Source organism: Myxocyprinus asiaticus, chromosome 5 (genome assembly GCF_019703515.2).
Source record: "Myxocyprinus asiaticus isolate MX2 ecotype Aquarium Trade chromosome 5, UBuf_Myxa_2, whole genome shotgun sequence".
NCBI classification, from domain to species: Eukaryota; Metazoa; Chordata; class Actinopteri; order Cypriniformes; family Catostomidae; genus Myxocyprinus; species Myxocyprinus asiaticus.
Genome location: NC_059348.1, coordinates 32965613 through 32982858, shown reverse-complemented (window position 1 = coordinate 32982858; position 17246 = coordinate 32965613). Strand labels below are relative to the sequence as shown.

The following is a 17246-nucleotide window of genomic DNA, read 5'->3' as shown; positions in this document are numbered from 1 at the left end:
TGTTGAAGATTAGCTGTTTACTCACAAGAGCCATTTATTCCGCGTATTGAAGCAAATTCTCCATAGACATCCATCGCGAAAACACAACGGATGGCACCTTTCTCCCATCGCGTTAAAAAACGGCTGCTGGTCTACCCACCAATGGACAGCCCATAGAATGTCTATGTAAGTGGTTCTCAACCTTTTTGACTCGCCCGAAACTAGACGTGTCTGATTAAAATAATTAATCATGAATAATTTTTTATTCTAGAAGTTTCAGAAAGAAGTTTCTGTTAATCATTTGTAGGCAAACCTCTTAAAGTATTTTTTTTAGCATTTTAATTTAGTTGAAGTGTTTTATTATTTTAATATTTCTTATTTTAAATTAATTTTAAGTCAACTCGAGGCACCCTTGGAAGTGTGCTGAGGCCCCCTTGTGGGTCCCGGCCCCCTGGTTGAGAACCACTGGTCTATGGGACCGCTGTGCAGTGCATTGTTTTGCTAACCTTGCATGCCTTGCTTTGCTAATCTCATATAACAACATGGTAGAAGGGCTTTGGCATAACTTTCCACGCATGTGTGTATCCGCTAGCTATGCAAAGCAACTCGAGATAAGCTATTTCCTATCACTCTACTTCAGAGCGTAATTTATATTTGTATGTATAAATATACGACTTCATTAACATGGAAAAAAGGTTGCCTAAGAAAATTCTAATGATATGTAATACAATTTATAAACTTTTTAAGTGCAGGCAACAGCACTAGGCACCTAATGATAAGGACCCGACTTATAAACCCCCACTGCGCATGCGTAGAAGCCTCTTTTACTGTAGGGGTAATGGCGGGTGAAACGTAAGTTGAAATCCGTGCCATAGGAATCTGTCTCCATCGGTTTAAATATTGCCTATGTAGTACTTCTCGCAATATAAAATAGTAATTAAAGTACATTTAAGTGTTATGATGATGAAATTGGGTGCGTTGGTTGAATGATGAATCAATAAAATTCATGTGGAATTCGAGTTGCCTGCTTGTGTTGAATCGGAATAGCAACGTGAAAATACAGTTCGTGTAACGCCATTCAGATGTGTTCGTATTTATGTGCTAAAATAAAATGTAAACGCTAGATGTGAATTAATATTGTTAAAACCAAGTATTTTAATTGTCACAAGATGACTGGTAACATACGATAATTGCATTATGCTACTCGTTTGTTTTATTAATGGTAATTGTAGTCTTATATTATGCTGTCATATGGCAGTGTTATGTGTGCATATATAAATATATGGGTTGTTTAATCTATACGTAATCATACTGTTCTTGTTACTTGTTTGATGTGACATGGTTGTCATCTTAATTGCCTGGTCTGTAGGTCTCGTGAGGATGGCAGGAAAATGATCAATGTGCTTTTTTTTATTTTATTTATTTATTTATTTTTTTATGTCCCATCAGAGAGAAGGTTCCCTCAGTCCCTGAAAGCCTCTTGAAGAGGCGAAAGCGGTTCGCTGCCATCAAGGCCGTTTGTCTGAAGAAGATGAAGGCTGAGAAGAAGGTTTGTGTTTAATTCTTCCTGTTTGTCTTATTCTTTCTAAACAGAGGTGAAGACATGCCTCTGACACTATTTGAATTTGTAATTGTGATGAGTTGGAATAACATGATTATAGAGGTAAAATTAACTGCATTGCTTCTCTTGATCTCAGGCCCGCAAAGTCACCAGAAGGCTCATCTTCAAGAGAGCTGAAGCTTACCACAAGGAATACAGGGAGATGTACCGGCGTGAGATCCGTATGAGCAGGATGGCTCGCAAGGCAGGCAACTACTACGTTCCAGCTGAGCCCAAACTGGCTTTTGTTATCAGGATCAGAGGGTAAATGTTCCACTATCAGATGCTGATTTTGCATAGCGCTCTATGTGATGCAGCCGCCTTACTATGGGCAGGAGGTGTTAAAGACTGTGGTTAATGATGTTGCTCTTTTTTCCCCGTCATATCGACCATGGTGATTCCTCTTGAAAATAAGCCAAATCCTCTGAAACCACAACTTAACATTATTTAATGAAATGAAATTTGTCTTAAGTTGTTGATGCGAAATCTTGTCTCTCCTCAGTATCAATGGTGTCAGCCCCAAAGTCCGCAAGGTGCTTCAGCTGCTTCGTCTCCGCCAGATCTTCAATGGTGTCTTTGTCAAACTGAACAAGGCCACCATAAACATGCTGCGAATTGCAGAGCCCTACATTGCCTGGGGGTGTGTAAAGCTGTCTTTTGTTTTGGGTTGATGAACTTGTAATGGTGTGTCTGTGCAGGGCATATTTTAGGGCTGAGATAATGCAATCAAGTAATGCAATTTTTTCGGAGTTTTCATTGATGCTTTTGGTTATGAATCTATTTCATGTGCATTAATAGCATTTCATACAGTTCAGTTAAGAAGGTACAAGACTTGTGGAAACTGATTCCACATATTCACTCATTTTTTTGCTCGTGTGTTTGTCGCCGTTTCACTCTTTTAGAAACATGCTATCTTTAAAGGAATAGTTAATCTTAGAATGTTGATTTTGTCAATTTACTCATCCTTATGCCGTCTCAAACTCGTACGACTTCTGTGGAACACTGAAGATTTTTTTTCACAACGTATGAGGTTTTTCACACAGTGCAAGTCCAAAATTTCTAAGCTCCAAAAAGGACATAGGCAATCCATATGACTTAAGTGGTTTAGTCCATGTCTTCTGAAGCGATTCTATTGGTTTTGTATAAGAAACAGACTAAAATGTAACTCCTTATTTACTATAAATCTTGACATAAGCAGTCTCCATGGCCCGATTATGATTTGAAGCTTGATTACACTTTATTTGGAGCTTGGAAGTTTTGGACCCCATGGACTTGCATTGTATAGATACACATCTATGCAAAAAAATAAGTCATAGAAGTTTAAGATGGCATAAGGCTGAGTAAATGAAGAGAAATTATATTTTTGGGTTAACCATTCCTTTTGACTAATGTATCTTAGTGTATATTATGAGTAAGGCAGCAATACCCTTAGTGTATCTTATTCCTAAGGTTGTAGCATGTCTTGTGATACAGTGCATCCGGAAAGTATTCACAGCGCTTCACTTTTTCCACATTTTGTTATGTTACAGCCTTATTCCAAAATTGATTAAATTCATTATTTTCCTCAAAATTCTACAAACAATACCCCATAATGACAATGTGAAAGAAGTTTGTTTGAAATCTTTGCAAATTTATTAAAAATAAAAAATGAAAAAAATCACATGTACATAAGTATTCACAGCCTTTGCCATGACACTCAAAATTGAGCTCAGGTGCATCGTGTTTCCACTGAACATCCTTGAGATGTTTCTACAACTTCATTGGAGTCCACTTGTGGTAAATTCAGTTGATTGGACATGATTTGGAAAGGCACACACCTGTCTATATAAGGTCCCACAGTTAACAGTGCATGTCAGAGCACAAACCGAGCCATGAAGTCCAAGGAATTGTCTGTAGACCTCCGAGACAGGATTGTATCGAGGCTCAGATCTGGGGAAGGGTACAGAAAAATTTCTGCAGCATTGAAGGTCCCAATGAGCACAGTGGCCTACAACATCTGTAAATGGAAGAAGTTTGGAACCACCAGGACTCTTCCTTGAGCTGGCCGCCTGGCCAAACTGAGCGATCAGGGGAGAAGGGCCTTAGTCAGAGAGGTGACCAAGAACCCGATGGTCACTCTGACAGAGCTCCAGCATTTCTCTGTGGAGAGAGGAGAACCTTCCAGAAGAACAACCATCTCTGCAGCACTCCACCAATCATGCCTGTATGGTAGAGTGGCCAGATGGAAGCCACTCCTCAGTAAAAGGCACATGACTGCCTGCCTGAAGTTTGCCAAAAGGCACCTGAAGGACTCTCAGACCATGAGAAACAAAGACTGAACTCTTTGGCCTGAATGGCAAGCGTCATGTCTGGAGGAAACCAGGCACCGCTTATCACCTGGCCAATACCATCCCTACAGTGAAGCATGGTGGTGGCAGCATCATGCTGTGGGGACGTTTTTCAGCGGCAGGAACTGGGAGACTAGTCAGGATTGAGGGAAAGATGAATGCAGCAATGTACAGAGACATCCTTGATGAAAACCTGCTCCAGAGCACTCTGGACCTCAGACTGGGGCGAAGGTTCATCTTCCAATAGGACAACGACCCTAAGCACACAGCCAAGATAACAAAGGAGTGGCTCCGGGACAACTCTGTGAATGTCCTTGAGTGGCCCAGCCAGAGCCCAGACTTAAACCCGATTGAACATCTCTGGAGAGATCTGAAAATGGCTGTGCACCGACACTCCCCACCCAACCTGATGGAGCTTGAGAGATCCTGCAAAGAAGAATGGGAGACACTGCCCAAAAATAGGTGTGCCAAGCTTGTAGCAGCATACTCAAAAAGACTTGAGGCTGTAATTGGTGCCAAAGGTGCTTCAACAAAGTACTTAGCAAAGGCTGTGAATACTTATGTACATGTGATTTTCATTTTTTTTTTTTTTTTTAATAAATTTGCAAAGATTTCAAACTTCTTTCACATTGTCATTATGGGGTATTGTTTGTAGAATTTTGAGGAAAATAATGAATTTAATCTATTTTGGAATAAGGCTGTAACATCACAAAATGTGGAAAAAGTGAAGCGCTGTGAATACTTTCCGGATGCACTGTATGTATCTCTTTGACATTTGTTTAGTGCTTTATTATTTGCTGGCTGAAGCCCAATTTTGCTTTTTATTTTATTTATTTATTTATTTATTTTTTCAGCTACCCCAACCTAAAATCTGTGCGTGAGCTGATCTACAAGCGTGGCTTCGGCAAGATCAACAAGCAGCGCATTGGTCTTACAGACAACTCTCTTATCGAGAAGTCCCTTGGTAGGCATTGCAAACCCTATTTTAACACTTGAAATTACTGTAGTACTTTGAATGCTTAAGTTTAAGAACAATCTTAAGAAAAAAAAAAGTTTTTTTCAGGAATACAGAATATTCTTAACTTTTTTCTTAAGTTAGAAATTAAGAAGAAAATGGCAAAGAAGAAATTAAGAACGTTTCGTGAATCTGATGCCTGGTTATTAGGATTCAAGCAAGTCATGATTTTCATCTCTCCAGGTCAGTTTGGAATCATCTGCATTGAGGATCTCATCCATGAGATTTACACTGTTGGAAAGAACTTCAAAGCAGCAAACAACTTCCTCTGGCCATTCAAATTGTCTTCCCCTCGTGGAGGCATGAACAAGAAGACCACACACTTTGTTGAGGGAGGTGATGCAGGAAACAGGGAGGACCAGATCAACAGACTCGTCAGGAGGATGAACTAAGAGCACTTGGTGAGAACCTGATTAGTTGTCTTTATGGATGCCCTGCTTTTCATAGTTTTCATAATTATTTATTTGCCCTCAACATGTGCCTTCCAACTGAAGTGAGAATGTGTGTAAATGAGGCTGATGTTAAAACAGATGTTTAGAGAAAAACGTATGTGTGATCTGAATGGAGGAATTGTAGCATTCGCTTTAATACATCAAGCCATGTTAGTATAAATCTTTGTGCTGTGCATTAGTGTTGTCACGGTACCAAAATTTCAGTAGTCAGTACTAATAACAGTGAAATTTCACGGTTCTCGATACCACAGCAAAAATATGCTAATATGATAATGTGCTATTGAACACAAGTTTAGTTATTTTTAATAATTAGTTTAATTATTTTCCATAACACGTTTTTAAGTTTAATCATCAAAATGGTGTCTAATCAATTAATTCGTAAAACATTTTACAAGTGAACATTTTACTTTTTAACATCATTGCATTGTTTTTGCCAAACCTTTATCAACAGCTGTCTTGCTTGTGATAAATTATTATTACTACAGAGAATATTACATTTTACTATACAGTTGTATTATTAATATATTTTTATTCAATTTTTTAATTTCTTCAGTTTCATGCATTTAGCTTTTATTTTGAATCGTGCTTTTATGATGACGTGTGACAAACCAGATAAATAGTTTGCGGCACGGCTATTGTGATCATTGAAGAAAGTCGCATCTGAAATCTCATCTATTTACACTGGCCTTTGAGTCCGACAAATGAAATGTAGAACACAGTTTTGAAGTGTTTGTATTTTAGATTACTGGTGTTTGTGTATGTGGTCATTTTGAAATGTTATGTTTTAAATTGTATTACTGTGAAGCACTTCTGGTCAACTCTGTTGTTTTAAATGCGATATAAATAAAGCTGAGCTGAGATTAAAGTGCAAATGCTGTGATTTAATTATATAAATATATATTTTACTTGTGCTTAGTGGTTCACAATGGATTAGTGCTCTGTTTTGTCATCTCAAACAATGTGAATGATTCTCAGTGTCTGGAGTTTCCAGTGTATGAGCGGTCGGATTTATTCATTTAAAGTATTCTGCTCATCCACGCTAAAATTGCAGCCTTCAGTGGTTTAATAAATCACATTAGGACATGTCACTTGTATTAAGGGTGTGTTCACACTTGGCGGGTTTGGTTCGATTAAAATGAACTCTGGTGCGATTGTTCTGTTAGTGCGGTTCATTTCAACAAGTGTGAATGCTGCCATCCGAACCTTGGTGCTGAATAGTGGGTCTTGGTCCGCTTTCAAACGAACTCTGGTGCGGTTCGATTGATATATGAACTCAACATGGACCAAAGACGTCTAAACAGACCAAAAACAGGAAGTAATTTGCCTAATACTGACCTCAAGCATACCTGGTTCTTCTCATCATAGGAGCTATGTTGCCCATTATAGTTCGGTACAGGCGTCGGAACCGCTGTCAGCCATCCTTGCAGCATATCTTCGTTTGTGTGTGCTACGGAGAAATTCCTGGCACTGTTTTGACTCCTTTACACATTTTAGTAGCTCTTTGTTTGTTCTCAGCTGGTAAAAATACCACCATATATACATATATAAATCTAATGAGTGCATTTCGCCCAGCAGCAGCATTGTTTTGGATGTTCAGCAAGTTCCGCTGCAAAATATACGTCATAAAAGCTGTCCAATCAGGTTGTGACTTTTTCCTGATGCCTTTTGTTTCGTATCTTTAGGTTCGGTGTTAAAAATGCCAGTGTGAACGCTAAGCGAACCAGGACTAAATGTATCATTTTCTTTTTTTGCCCGGAAGAGAATCGAACTACAAGTGTGAACATACCCTAATTGTCCATTTGAGTGTAAAAGGAGTAAAGGAGAACACATTGTGTTTCAGTCATATTGCGCGCCGACAGAGTCGGAGCTGCTCGGTACTACTGGTAATGCAGAAACATTGGTATCGTTACATCTTTTTTTATTTTAGTACAGACTTGGTACCGAAGTACCGCTACTTTTGACAACACTACTGTGCATAGTTAACATGCATACTCTGTGCTCCAAGCAATGTGGGTTTACCTCCTTTATTCATTGATTTATTTGGACTGTACTAGCATCTCAGAACCATGAACTTTAATCCCTTTTGATAGATATGTTCAGGAATGTAGTGGTTAACCATAGGGGGATAAGACTGAAAATTGGTGCAAACTACCGAGTGTCTGAATGCCTTGTCCCGAGGCCTGTTTGACAGTTTTAGTGTTGCACGGTTACTTGAAGCTTAGCATCAAGGCACTTAACTGAATCCTTGAAGCACTGAATGCAAATGATTTAATAAAGCTTAAATTTGTTTTTCTCTCTCTCTACAGGTTTTGGGACTTTTATGCTGTTGGTTTGTGAGAGAATAAAATAATTTACACAAACATTCTTTTTGAGATGTGTTTCTTGTACCATGGCATCACTTTATTGTGGTTTCTAGAATAGGCTTATCAACCTTTTGTTTACAGCAGAGGTCAGCAACCTATTGCACATGTGCCAGCATTGGCATGCAGAGGGTTAATCACTGACACACACAATCAACAGTGAGATTGAAGTGTATGTATTTTGTGCAGCTCAGTGATTAACAAGTAAAATAAAAAATGGCACTCAACGTCAAAAAGGTTTCCGACCTCTGGTTTACAGTGTGACAGTGCCACTAAGCATAACTTAAGCTCAGGGGTGTCAAACAAACCCACGGCCTGTGGATGAGTTTAGTCTTGCCTGCTGGATGTTTTTTTGGGGAGGGGGAGAATCAAACATTAGCTTAATATTTATATATATATATATATATAAATATTGGTTTGATATTAATAATGTTCTATTTTAGCAACAGCAGAACAAACATTAAATTACCCAATTTATATAATTTTAAAATTCACTCTTAATCGTTACCATAACAGCATTAAGTTGATTCAGCACCCTCACACATTTGTGTGTATTGTGCATGTGATCTCCATTGGCTATAACTACCAAAAAAAAGGGAGTTTTTGTTTAATCCTGCCCTTAACACCTTAGCCAAATACATTTAAACTCAGTTTTTTCACAGTTCCTGACATTTAATCATAGAAAACATTCCCTGTCTTAGGTCAATTAGGATCACCATTTTAAGAATGTTAAATATCAGAATAATAGTAGAGAGAATGCTTTATTTCAGCTTTTATTTTATTTCACATTCCCAGCTGGTCATTAGTTTATATACAATTTGTTAGTATTTAGTAGCATTGCCTTTAAATTGTTTAACTTGGGTCGAACGTTTTGGGTAGCCTCCCACAAGCTTCTCACAATAAGTTGCTGGTATTTCAGCCCATTCCTTCAGACAGAACTGGTGTAACCGTGTCAGGTTTGTAGGCCTCCTTGCTCGCACATGCTTTTTCAGTTCTGCCCAGAAATTTTCTATTGGGTTGAGATCAGGGCTTTGAAGGCCACTCCAATACCTTGACTTTGTTGTCCTTGAGCCATTTTGCCCCAACTTTGGAGCTATGCTTGGGGTCATTGTCTATTTGGAAGACCCATTTGCGACCGAGTTTATTTTTCTCCCAATTTGGAATGCCCAATTCCCAATGTGCTTTTAAGTCCTCGTGGTCGTGTAGTGATTTGCCTCAGTCCAGGTGGTGGAGGACGAATCCCAGTTGCCTCCGCATCTGAGACCGTCAACCCGCGCATTTTATCACGTGGCTTGTTGAGCGCATTGCCACGGAGACAGCACATGTGGAGGCTTCACGCCATCCACCGCGGCAACCACGCTCAACTCACAATGCGCCCCACCGAGAAAGAACCACATTATAGCGACCACGAGGAGTTTACTCCATATGACTCTACCCTCTCTAGCAACTGGGCCAATTTGGTTGCTTAGGAGACCTGGCTGGAGTCACTCAGCATGCCCTGGATTTTCGAGCTAGCGAACTCCAGGGGTGGTAGCCAGCATATTTTACCACTGAGCTACCCAGGCCCTGCGACCAAGTTTTAACTTCCTGGTTGATGTCTTGAGATGTTGCTTAAATATATCCACATAATTTTCCTTCCTCATGATACCATCCATTTTGTGAAGTGCACCAGTCCCTCCTGCAGCAAAGCACCCCCACAACATGATGCTGCCACCACCATGCTTCATGGTTGGGATGGTGCTCTTCAGCTTGCAAGCCTCCCCCTTTTTCCTTCAGACATAACGATGGTCATTATGGCCAAAAAGTTTAATTTTTGTTTCACCAAACCAGAGGACATTTCTCCATAAAGTAAGATCTTTGTCCCCATGTGCACTTGCAAACTGTAGTCTGGCTTTTTTATGGCAGTGTTTGAGCATTGGCTTCTTCCTGGCTGAGTAGCCTTTCAGGTTATGTCGATATAGGACTCGTTTAAAAAAAATAATTCTTGTTGCACTTTAATCTGTTTTGAATGCTATTCTGATGCTAGTGAAACTTTGTAATATGGCACTTTTCGTACCACTGTCTCTTTAAGATGATTCGCTTATGTGTTCCTCTTTTGTAAGTCACTTTGGTTAAACGCGTCTGCCAAATGAGTAAATGTTTTACTGTGGATATAGATACTTGTATACCTGTTTCCTCCAGCATCTTCACAAGGTCCTTTGCTGATGTTCTGGGATTGATTTGCACTTCGCACCAAACTACGTTCATCTCTAGGAGACAGAATGCGTCTCCTCCCTGAGTGGTATGGTATGATAGCAGCGTGGTCCCGTGTTGTTAATACTTGTGTACTGTTGTTTGTACAGATGAGCGTGGTACCTTCAGGCATTTGAAAATTGCTCGCAAGGATAAACCAGACTTGTGGATGTCCACAATTTTTTTTTCTGAGGTTTTGGCTGATTTCTTTTGATTTACCCATGGTGTCATGCAAAGAAGCACTGAGTTTGAAGGTAGGCCTTAAAATACATCCACAGGTACACCTCCAATTCAGTACACCACCTATCAGAAGCTAATTGTCTAAAGGCTTGACATTTTCTAGAATTTTCCAAGCTGCTTAAAGGCATAGTTAACAAAGTTTATGTAAACTTCTGACCCACTAGAATTGTGAAATTGTAAATTAAAAGTGAAACAATCTGTCTGTAACCAATTGTTGGAAAAATTACTAATGTCATACACAAAGTAGATGTCCTAAATGACTTAACAACACTATAGTTTGCTAATATTAAATCTGTGGAGTGGTTAAGAAATTAGTTTTAATGACTTCAACCTAAGTATGTCAACTTCTGACTTTAAATGTAAAATGAGTTTTGATAGCCTTGCTAATCTAATGCTTTGTAAAACATTTGTCTCTGATGTCTGAACTGCACCTAAAAGATTGCTGCCGCTGTTTGAAAAGTTTCTTACAATGATACCACTTAATAACGAGCTTGAAAGGGCACTGCAGTTTTTACCTTCAAGAAAGCAATCATATTGTCCTGTACAAATGTTTATTTGTTGTTTTATGGTCATTCTAGGAATCTGGAACAATGTAGTCACTATTTCAAAGAAAATATGTACAACAATAAATATCTAATGTCACATACTGATCTACAAACTAAGAACCAAACTTAATGAAAAACACAAATTTGAGCTTGAATGCAGAAATAAGTCTGTATAGGAGTGTACATACAATATTCAAGTTGTATCCATGATAAATCTGTGCATGATGTCTGATTGTGCTATTTAGACTATCGTGCAGTGCTTTTAAATGTTCATTTTATCGTGTTATAGACATCCTTTAATGTGACTAGCAAAATATAGAAACAAACTATGACATCAGGGCTTTTAACATTACATAAAAATAAAAAAAACCTGAGAACATGTATTTGCATATATTACTCTATAAAAAGTAGAATTTCTGTACAGAATTATCTGAACCAAACCAAATCTCTTAACGCCTTCTCATAAATGACTGTTTATGAAAAGGCACAGATTTGAATATTTAAAGCAGGGCTTGTGGTCCTGCCTAATTTGTCTTAAAAATCTCTCGAATACGATTGATAACACAAACTTGTTTCTACACACTACATGGGTGTAGCCAATAATGTCTTGAATATACAGTTAATATACAAATCATACAATTCACGGTGGAGTGCTCAAAGTTCTGCTTTTAGCTTTTTACATCCATCGACCTCTTTGTTACTAGATTATTCCTATTGCGCATCAGGAGACGAATGTTAAAATGACATTTATCAAATGTACGACCATTCAAACGGATGTATCAGAAATAAAGTGCCATTTCCTTCATCCAGCAGAGGGCATAGTTGATTTACTATGCATTCATAGCTGTTTCTGAATTAAAGGCAACATAAAAACAAAGATCTCTTCAGACGTTTTTACAGATATACTAATTTGGGGTGTTGTCCACAGCAGTAAACGTGCTAAACTATTTATACAATGAATTTATGCATTTTCTGAGTAGGCTATGGCTCAACTAAACAGTGATGCAAATGGGAACAGTCACCCTCATGTTATATCTAAACCATCATGCTCGTATAGATATCAGAATAATATTTAGCATAGACAAGTTTTATTTTTGTTATTCCCCCCCCCCATGTCAAGCGACATTTAAATAAAAATGGATTAGAGTCTACTGAATAATTGTTGCATCACATATTACCACTGAGGCATAGCACTCAGAAGGAAATTATCAAATCAAAAGGCATATTTTGGTCAAATATTATTTCAAGTCAAAAGCTAACTGCCAATTTACACTGGTAGCACTTTGATCAGAACTATTAAACAAACCCAACACAAATGTTACAGTGGTTAGCCTTTTTAAAAATGTGTATGCTTCTTACATCTACTGAGTAGGCTGCAAATCAATGATTTTCTTCAACAAATCAGTTGCCTGGATCAGTCAATGCTTCAAATAAATGACAGCTAACTAATCCTTCACATTAAGGGTCATACTGTTACAAAATAAAAATGTTTTATTAAGAGTATGTTTTGTTAATTGATGTCCGCCCTCTGAATGAATGTCAGAAAGCTCTTGAATTGGGAGCAGACCTTTTCTCTCAGAGTCAGAAAGTCCATTGCTGCAGATATGCAGTCTAATCGTTGATTAATAGTGTGGAAGACATGTTGAGTCACACAGACAATAGAACATCCTCCATACATCAGTATGCCTCTTTCTGTCAACATACTTCCTTAGATGCATGCATTCTGTGAATCTTTATATGTCAAGGCTGCTTAGTGCATCACATGCTAGTTTCACACGGTGGTGACCGACCTCCATCCCCTGATGACTTGAGAATATCTGGAGAAAGGAGGTGGTTGTCCACCTTCTGTCCACTTTGAATGCTTTCTTCCACTCCAATGGCACCAACCGTAACAGAAGCACAGTTTAGTGCACTTTTAGGGGAAGTGGGAGTAACAGCTGCTCTATCAACATGGTTTCTCCCTCTTTGGCTTTCTGAAGAGGACAGGCTGAAATCTGGAGAGCTTGTTGCTCCATCCCCTTCAAAGCATTTCCCTGGGGACCTCGGACTCTGTCGAGGAGAACCAGCCAGCAGTAATGGATCACAAGCTGGTAGCTTTGGTGTCAGTGTTGCCGTGTCCTCTGTCACAACAAAATGCAAGTTAGTAGCCCCCTGGTCTGCAGATTCAGTGAAATTCACTTTGAATCCCTTGATCTTTACTTGGCTGTTTTCTCTTGGAGAGCTCCTCACATTTTCACCACTGAGATCGAAGCTTTGATTCTCCTCACCCTTCGGCGTGGCGCTGCTCTCGGGCTTGCACTGGACAAACTCATAGAGGCCCTCTTTGATGATTGTGGGGTGCTTTACTTTCTCAGGTGCTCGTTTGTCCAGAGAGGTAATCTGGCTAAGGTCAAGTGGGGGAGGAGCACGTAGATGTCTCTGTATTCCTGAAATATTGGGCAGTAGTGCGATTTTCTCAACCTCACTGATATCGGTGGCGCAGCTAGTGAAGCTGTCAACACTAGACAGACTTCTGATCTCAGTAATGGGTCTTTCTTTTAGCCGAGGTTCACACTGGACTACCTTCATCTCCACCTCTTCTTCTCTACTGACACTGCAGCCTTTAGAGGTTGAGGGTCTACTTCGGCTAATGGCTGATGGAGATGTCATCTGGTTGTACATTTGTTCGAGGGATTTGGCATTCAGCCGCTGAGGGCTTGAACTAGGTTCAAAGACTCGATCTGGAGAACCCAACTGGCCTATTTCTTGATATTTTGCTTCACATGCTTTGGAACTTAAGTCAGAGTTGGAGCTCTTTTGATAGTTCCACCTGCTTGGTGAAAGATGATTGTCTGAGCCCTTCTCCTCACCCTTTTCTATTACAACATCCATTAGCTCCATATTGCGAGCGAAGGCATCTTTCAGGTTCATTGACACAATGCTGCCATTCCTCTTGGCCCTCTCAAGCGCCTCTCTTCGTTTGATAGCTTTCTCTTGTCTCTTTTGTTCTTTGTAGAACTCAGAGAAGTTATTCACAATAATAGGGATAGGCAGTGCAATCACTAACACACCAGCAATACAACAGAGACCACCCACTATTTTGCCGAGGAGGGTTTGGGGATAAATATCCCCATAACCCACAGTTGTCATGGTTATTGTTGCCCACCAGAATGAAGCGGGAATACTGGTGAATTTTGTAGCGTCTTCGTCTTTTTCAGCAAAGAATACCAGGCTGGAGAAGATCATGATACCCATAGCTAAAAACAGTATCAACAGTCCAAGTTCATTGTAGCTTCTTCTGAGGGTGAACCCAAGAGACTGAAGACCTGTAGAGTGTCTTGCAAGTTTCAAAATTCTAAGAATTCTCATAATCCTGAAGATTTGTACCACCCTGCGGACATTCTGGAACTGGAGGACACTCTTGTTGGATTCTGTCAGGAATATTGTGACATAATAGGGGAGTATAGCCAACAGATCAATGACGTTCAGAGGTCCTTTGAAGAACTTCCACTTGTTGGGAGAAGACAAAAAACGGAGGAGATATTCCATAGTGAACCAGGCGATACAAACAGCTTCAACATGGGCCAGGTTTGGATTGTCATTAGATTGTCCGAATTCATCAATCACTTGTAACTCAGGCAGAGTATTTAGTGACAATGCTATTGTTGAGAGAATGATAAACAGGATGGATATTATAGCCAGAATCTGCAAAAAAACAAACAAAAAACAAAAAAAAAAAACAAAGAGAAGAGAGGGTTTAGAGATGTGACATTAAAAAGTATTTTCTATACAGAATCTAGATACAGATCTATACTGATCAGCCACAACATTAAAACCACCTGCTAATATTGTGTAGGTCCCCCTTGTGCCACCAAAACAGTGCCAACCCGCATCTCAGAATAGCATTCCGAGATGATATTCTTCTCACTACAATTGTACAAAGCAGTTATCTGAGTTACCGTAGACTTTGTCAGTTTGAACCAGTCTGGCCAACAATCATGCCACTCCAAATCACTGAGATCACGTTTTTCCCCATTCTGATGGTTGATGTGAACATTAACTGAAGCTCCTGACACGTATCTGAATGATTTTATGCACTGCACTGCTGCTACACGATTGGCTAATTAGATAATTGCATGGATGATTGTTGGTGCCAGATGGGCTGGTTCCTGGGATTTTCACACACAACAGTCTCTAGAATTTAGTCAGAATGGTACAAAAAACATCCAGTGAGTGGCAGTTCTGTGGACGGAAATGCCTTGTTGATGAGAGAGGTCATCAGAGAATGGCCAGACTGGTTAGAACGGACAAAGTCTACGGTAATTCAGATAACCGCTCTGTAAAATTGTGGTGAGAAGAATATAATCTCAGAATTCTATTCTGAGATGAGGGTTGGTGCTGTTTTGGTGGCACTAGGGGGACCTACACAATAATAGACAGGTGGTTTTAATGTTGTGGCTGATCTGTGTATATTGACAATAACACCAAGTAATTTAAGTGTGGCTCAATTCGGAAATAGAACAGAGAACAGTTGAGTTCATTCTTCCTAAAACAAAAAGTAAATACAAATACATACATAAAATATATATACAGTGCATCTGGAAAGTATTCACAGCGCTTCACTTTTTCCACATTTTGTTATGTTACAGCTTTATTCCAAAATGGATTAAATTCATTATTTTCCTCAAAATTCTACAAACAATACCCCATAATGACAATGTGAAAGAAGTTTGTTTGAAATCTTTACAAATTTATTAAAAATAAAAAATGAAAAAAATCACATGTACATAAGTATTCACAGCCTTTGCCATGACACTCAAAATTGAGCTCAGGTGCACCCTGTTTCCACTGATCATCCTTGAGATGTTTCTACAACTTGATTGGAGCCCACCTGTGGTACATTCAGTTGATTGGACATGATTTGGGAAGGCACACACCTGTCTATATAAGGTCCCACAGTTAACAGTGCATGTCAGAGCACAAACCAAGCCATGAAGTCCAAGGAATTGTCTGTAGACTTCCGAGACAGGATTGTATCGAGGCACAGATCTGGGGAAGTGTATGGAAAATTTCTGCAGCATTGAAGGTCCCAGTGAGCACAGTGGCCTCCATCATCCGTAAATGGAAGAAGTTTGGAACCACCAGGACTCTTTCTAGAGCTGGCTGCCCGGCCAAACTGAGTGATCGGGGGAGAAGGGCCTTAGTCAGGGAGGTGACCAAGAACCTGATGGTCACTCTGACAGAGCTCCAACATTTCTCTGTGGAGAGAGGAGAGCCTTCCAGAAGAACAACCATCTCTGCAGCACTCCACCAATCAGGCCTGTATGGTAGAGTGGCCAGATGGAAGCCACTCCTCAGTAAAAGGCACATGACAGCCCACCTGGAATTTGCCAAAAGGCACCTGAAGGACTCTCAGACCATGAGAAACAAAATTCTCTGGTCTGATGAAACAAAGATTGAACTCTTTGGCCTGAATGGCAAGCGTCATGTCTGGAGGAAACCAGGCACCGCTCATCACCTGGCCAATACCACCCCTACAGTGAAGCATGGTGGTGGCAGCATCATGCTGTGGGGATGTTTTTCAGTGGCAGGAACTGAGAGACTAGTCAGGATCAAGGGAAAGATGAATGCAGCAATGTACAGAGAGATCCTTGATGAAAACCTGCTCCAGAGCACTCTGGACCTCAGACTGGGGCGAAGGTTCATCTTCCAATAGGACAACGACCCTAAGCACACAGCCAAGATAACAAAGGAGTGGCTCCGGAACAACTCTGTGAATGTCCTTGAGTGGCCCAGCCAGAGCCCAGACTTGAACCCGATTGAACATCTCTGGAGAGATCTGAAAATGGCTGTGCACCGACGCTCCCCATCCAACCTGATGGAGCTTGAGAGGTCCTGCAAAGAAGAATGGGAGAAACTGCCCAAAAATAGGTGTGCCAAGCTTGTAGCATCATACTCAAAAAGACTTGAGGCTGTAATTGGTGTCAAAGGTGCTTCAACAAATTATTGAGCAAAGGCTGTGAATACTTATGTGATGATTTGTTTTTTTTTTTTGTTTTTTTTTCGTTTTTTATTTTTAATAAATTTGCAAAGATTTCAAACTTCTTTCACATTGTCATTATGGGGTATTGTTTGTAGAATTGAGGAAAATAATGAATTTAATCCATTTTGGAATAAGGCTGTAACATCACAAAATGTGGAAAAAGTGAAGCACTGTGAATACTTTCCGGATGCACTGTGTATATATATATATATGTAGCAAAATAATATAAAAGAAATGTAGCTTTTCTCACACTGTAACCACACAGGTTTTGTTTTTTAAATGGAAAAAATAGTCCTCTGATATTTTAAGTCTAACAGACAGTCAAAAACTAAGAATTATTAATTTAAATTAATAATTTACAATTCACAAATGAAAGTGATGAGTACACCCTCATCCTTATTACAATGACGTAATCTGAACTGTCCTCTCATTCTCAGTATACATCTATTCACAAATAGCTCTGACAAGCACTTA

The 17246-nt window shown here is 39.6% G+C and overlaps 2 protein-coding genes and 1 non-coding gene across 4 annotated transcripts in view; 2 read left to right on the top strand and 1 right to left on the bottom strand.

Annotated features, from left to right (window-relative positions):
• The first annotated feature begins 774 nt into the window (after positions 1–774).
• Positions 775–7733, top strand: LOC127440500 (60S ribosomal protein L7-like). Its single transcript, XM_051697120.1, has 7 exons — positions 775–831; positions 1429–1528; positions 1677–1843; positions 2082–2219; positions 4761–4870; positions 5105–5322; positions 7680–7733. The coding sequence occupies exons 1-6, from the start codon at positions 818–820 to the stop codon at positions 5311–5313; spliced, it is 738 nt and encodes a 245-aa protein (XP_051553080.1). The 5' UTR covers positions 775–817; the 3' UTR covers positions 5314–5322; positions 7680–7733.
• Positions 1927–2016, top strand: LOC127441733 (small nucleolar SNORD12/SNORD106). The gene has a single exon (XR_007897395.1). It is a non-coding gene; the product is annotated as a small nucleolar SNORD12/SNORD106 (small nucleolar RNA).
• A 656-nt stretch (positions 7734–8389) lies between the features above and the next one.
• The window catches only part of LOC127440496 (potassium voltage-gated channel subfamily B member 2-like), a 28690-nt gene continuing 19833 nt past the window's right edge, over positions 8390–17246 (bottom strand). For both annotated transcript variants that reach the window (XM_051697112.1, XM_051697113.1), the window contains exon 3: positions 8390–14434. In XM_051697112.1, the coding sequence (XP_051553072.1) occupies positions 12509–14434 (1926 nt within the window). In that variant the 3' untranslated portion in view covers positions 8390–12508. The remainder of the gene's footprint in view (positions 14435–17246) is intronic.

Excerpts from the sequence above, each read along its gene's own strand:
- LOC127440500 (XM_051697120.1), top strand. Across the intron at positions 1,529-1,676 it reads AGATGAAGGCTGAGAAGAAG|GCCCGCAAAGTCACCAGAAG; the intron begins GTTTGTGTTTAA and ends TCTTGATCTCAG. Across the intron at positions 4,871-5,104 it reads TCTTATCGAGAAGTCCCTTG|GTCAGTTTGGAATCATCTGC; the intron begins GTAGGCATTGCA and ends TCATCTCTCCAG.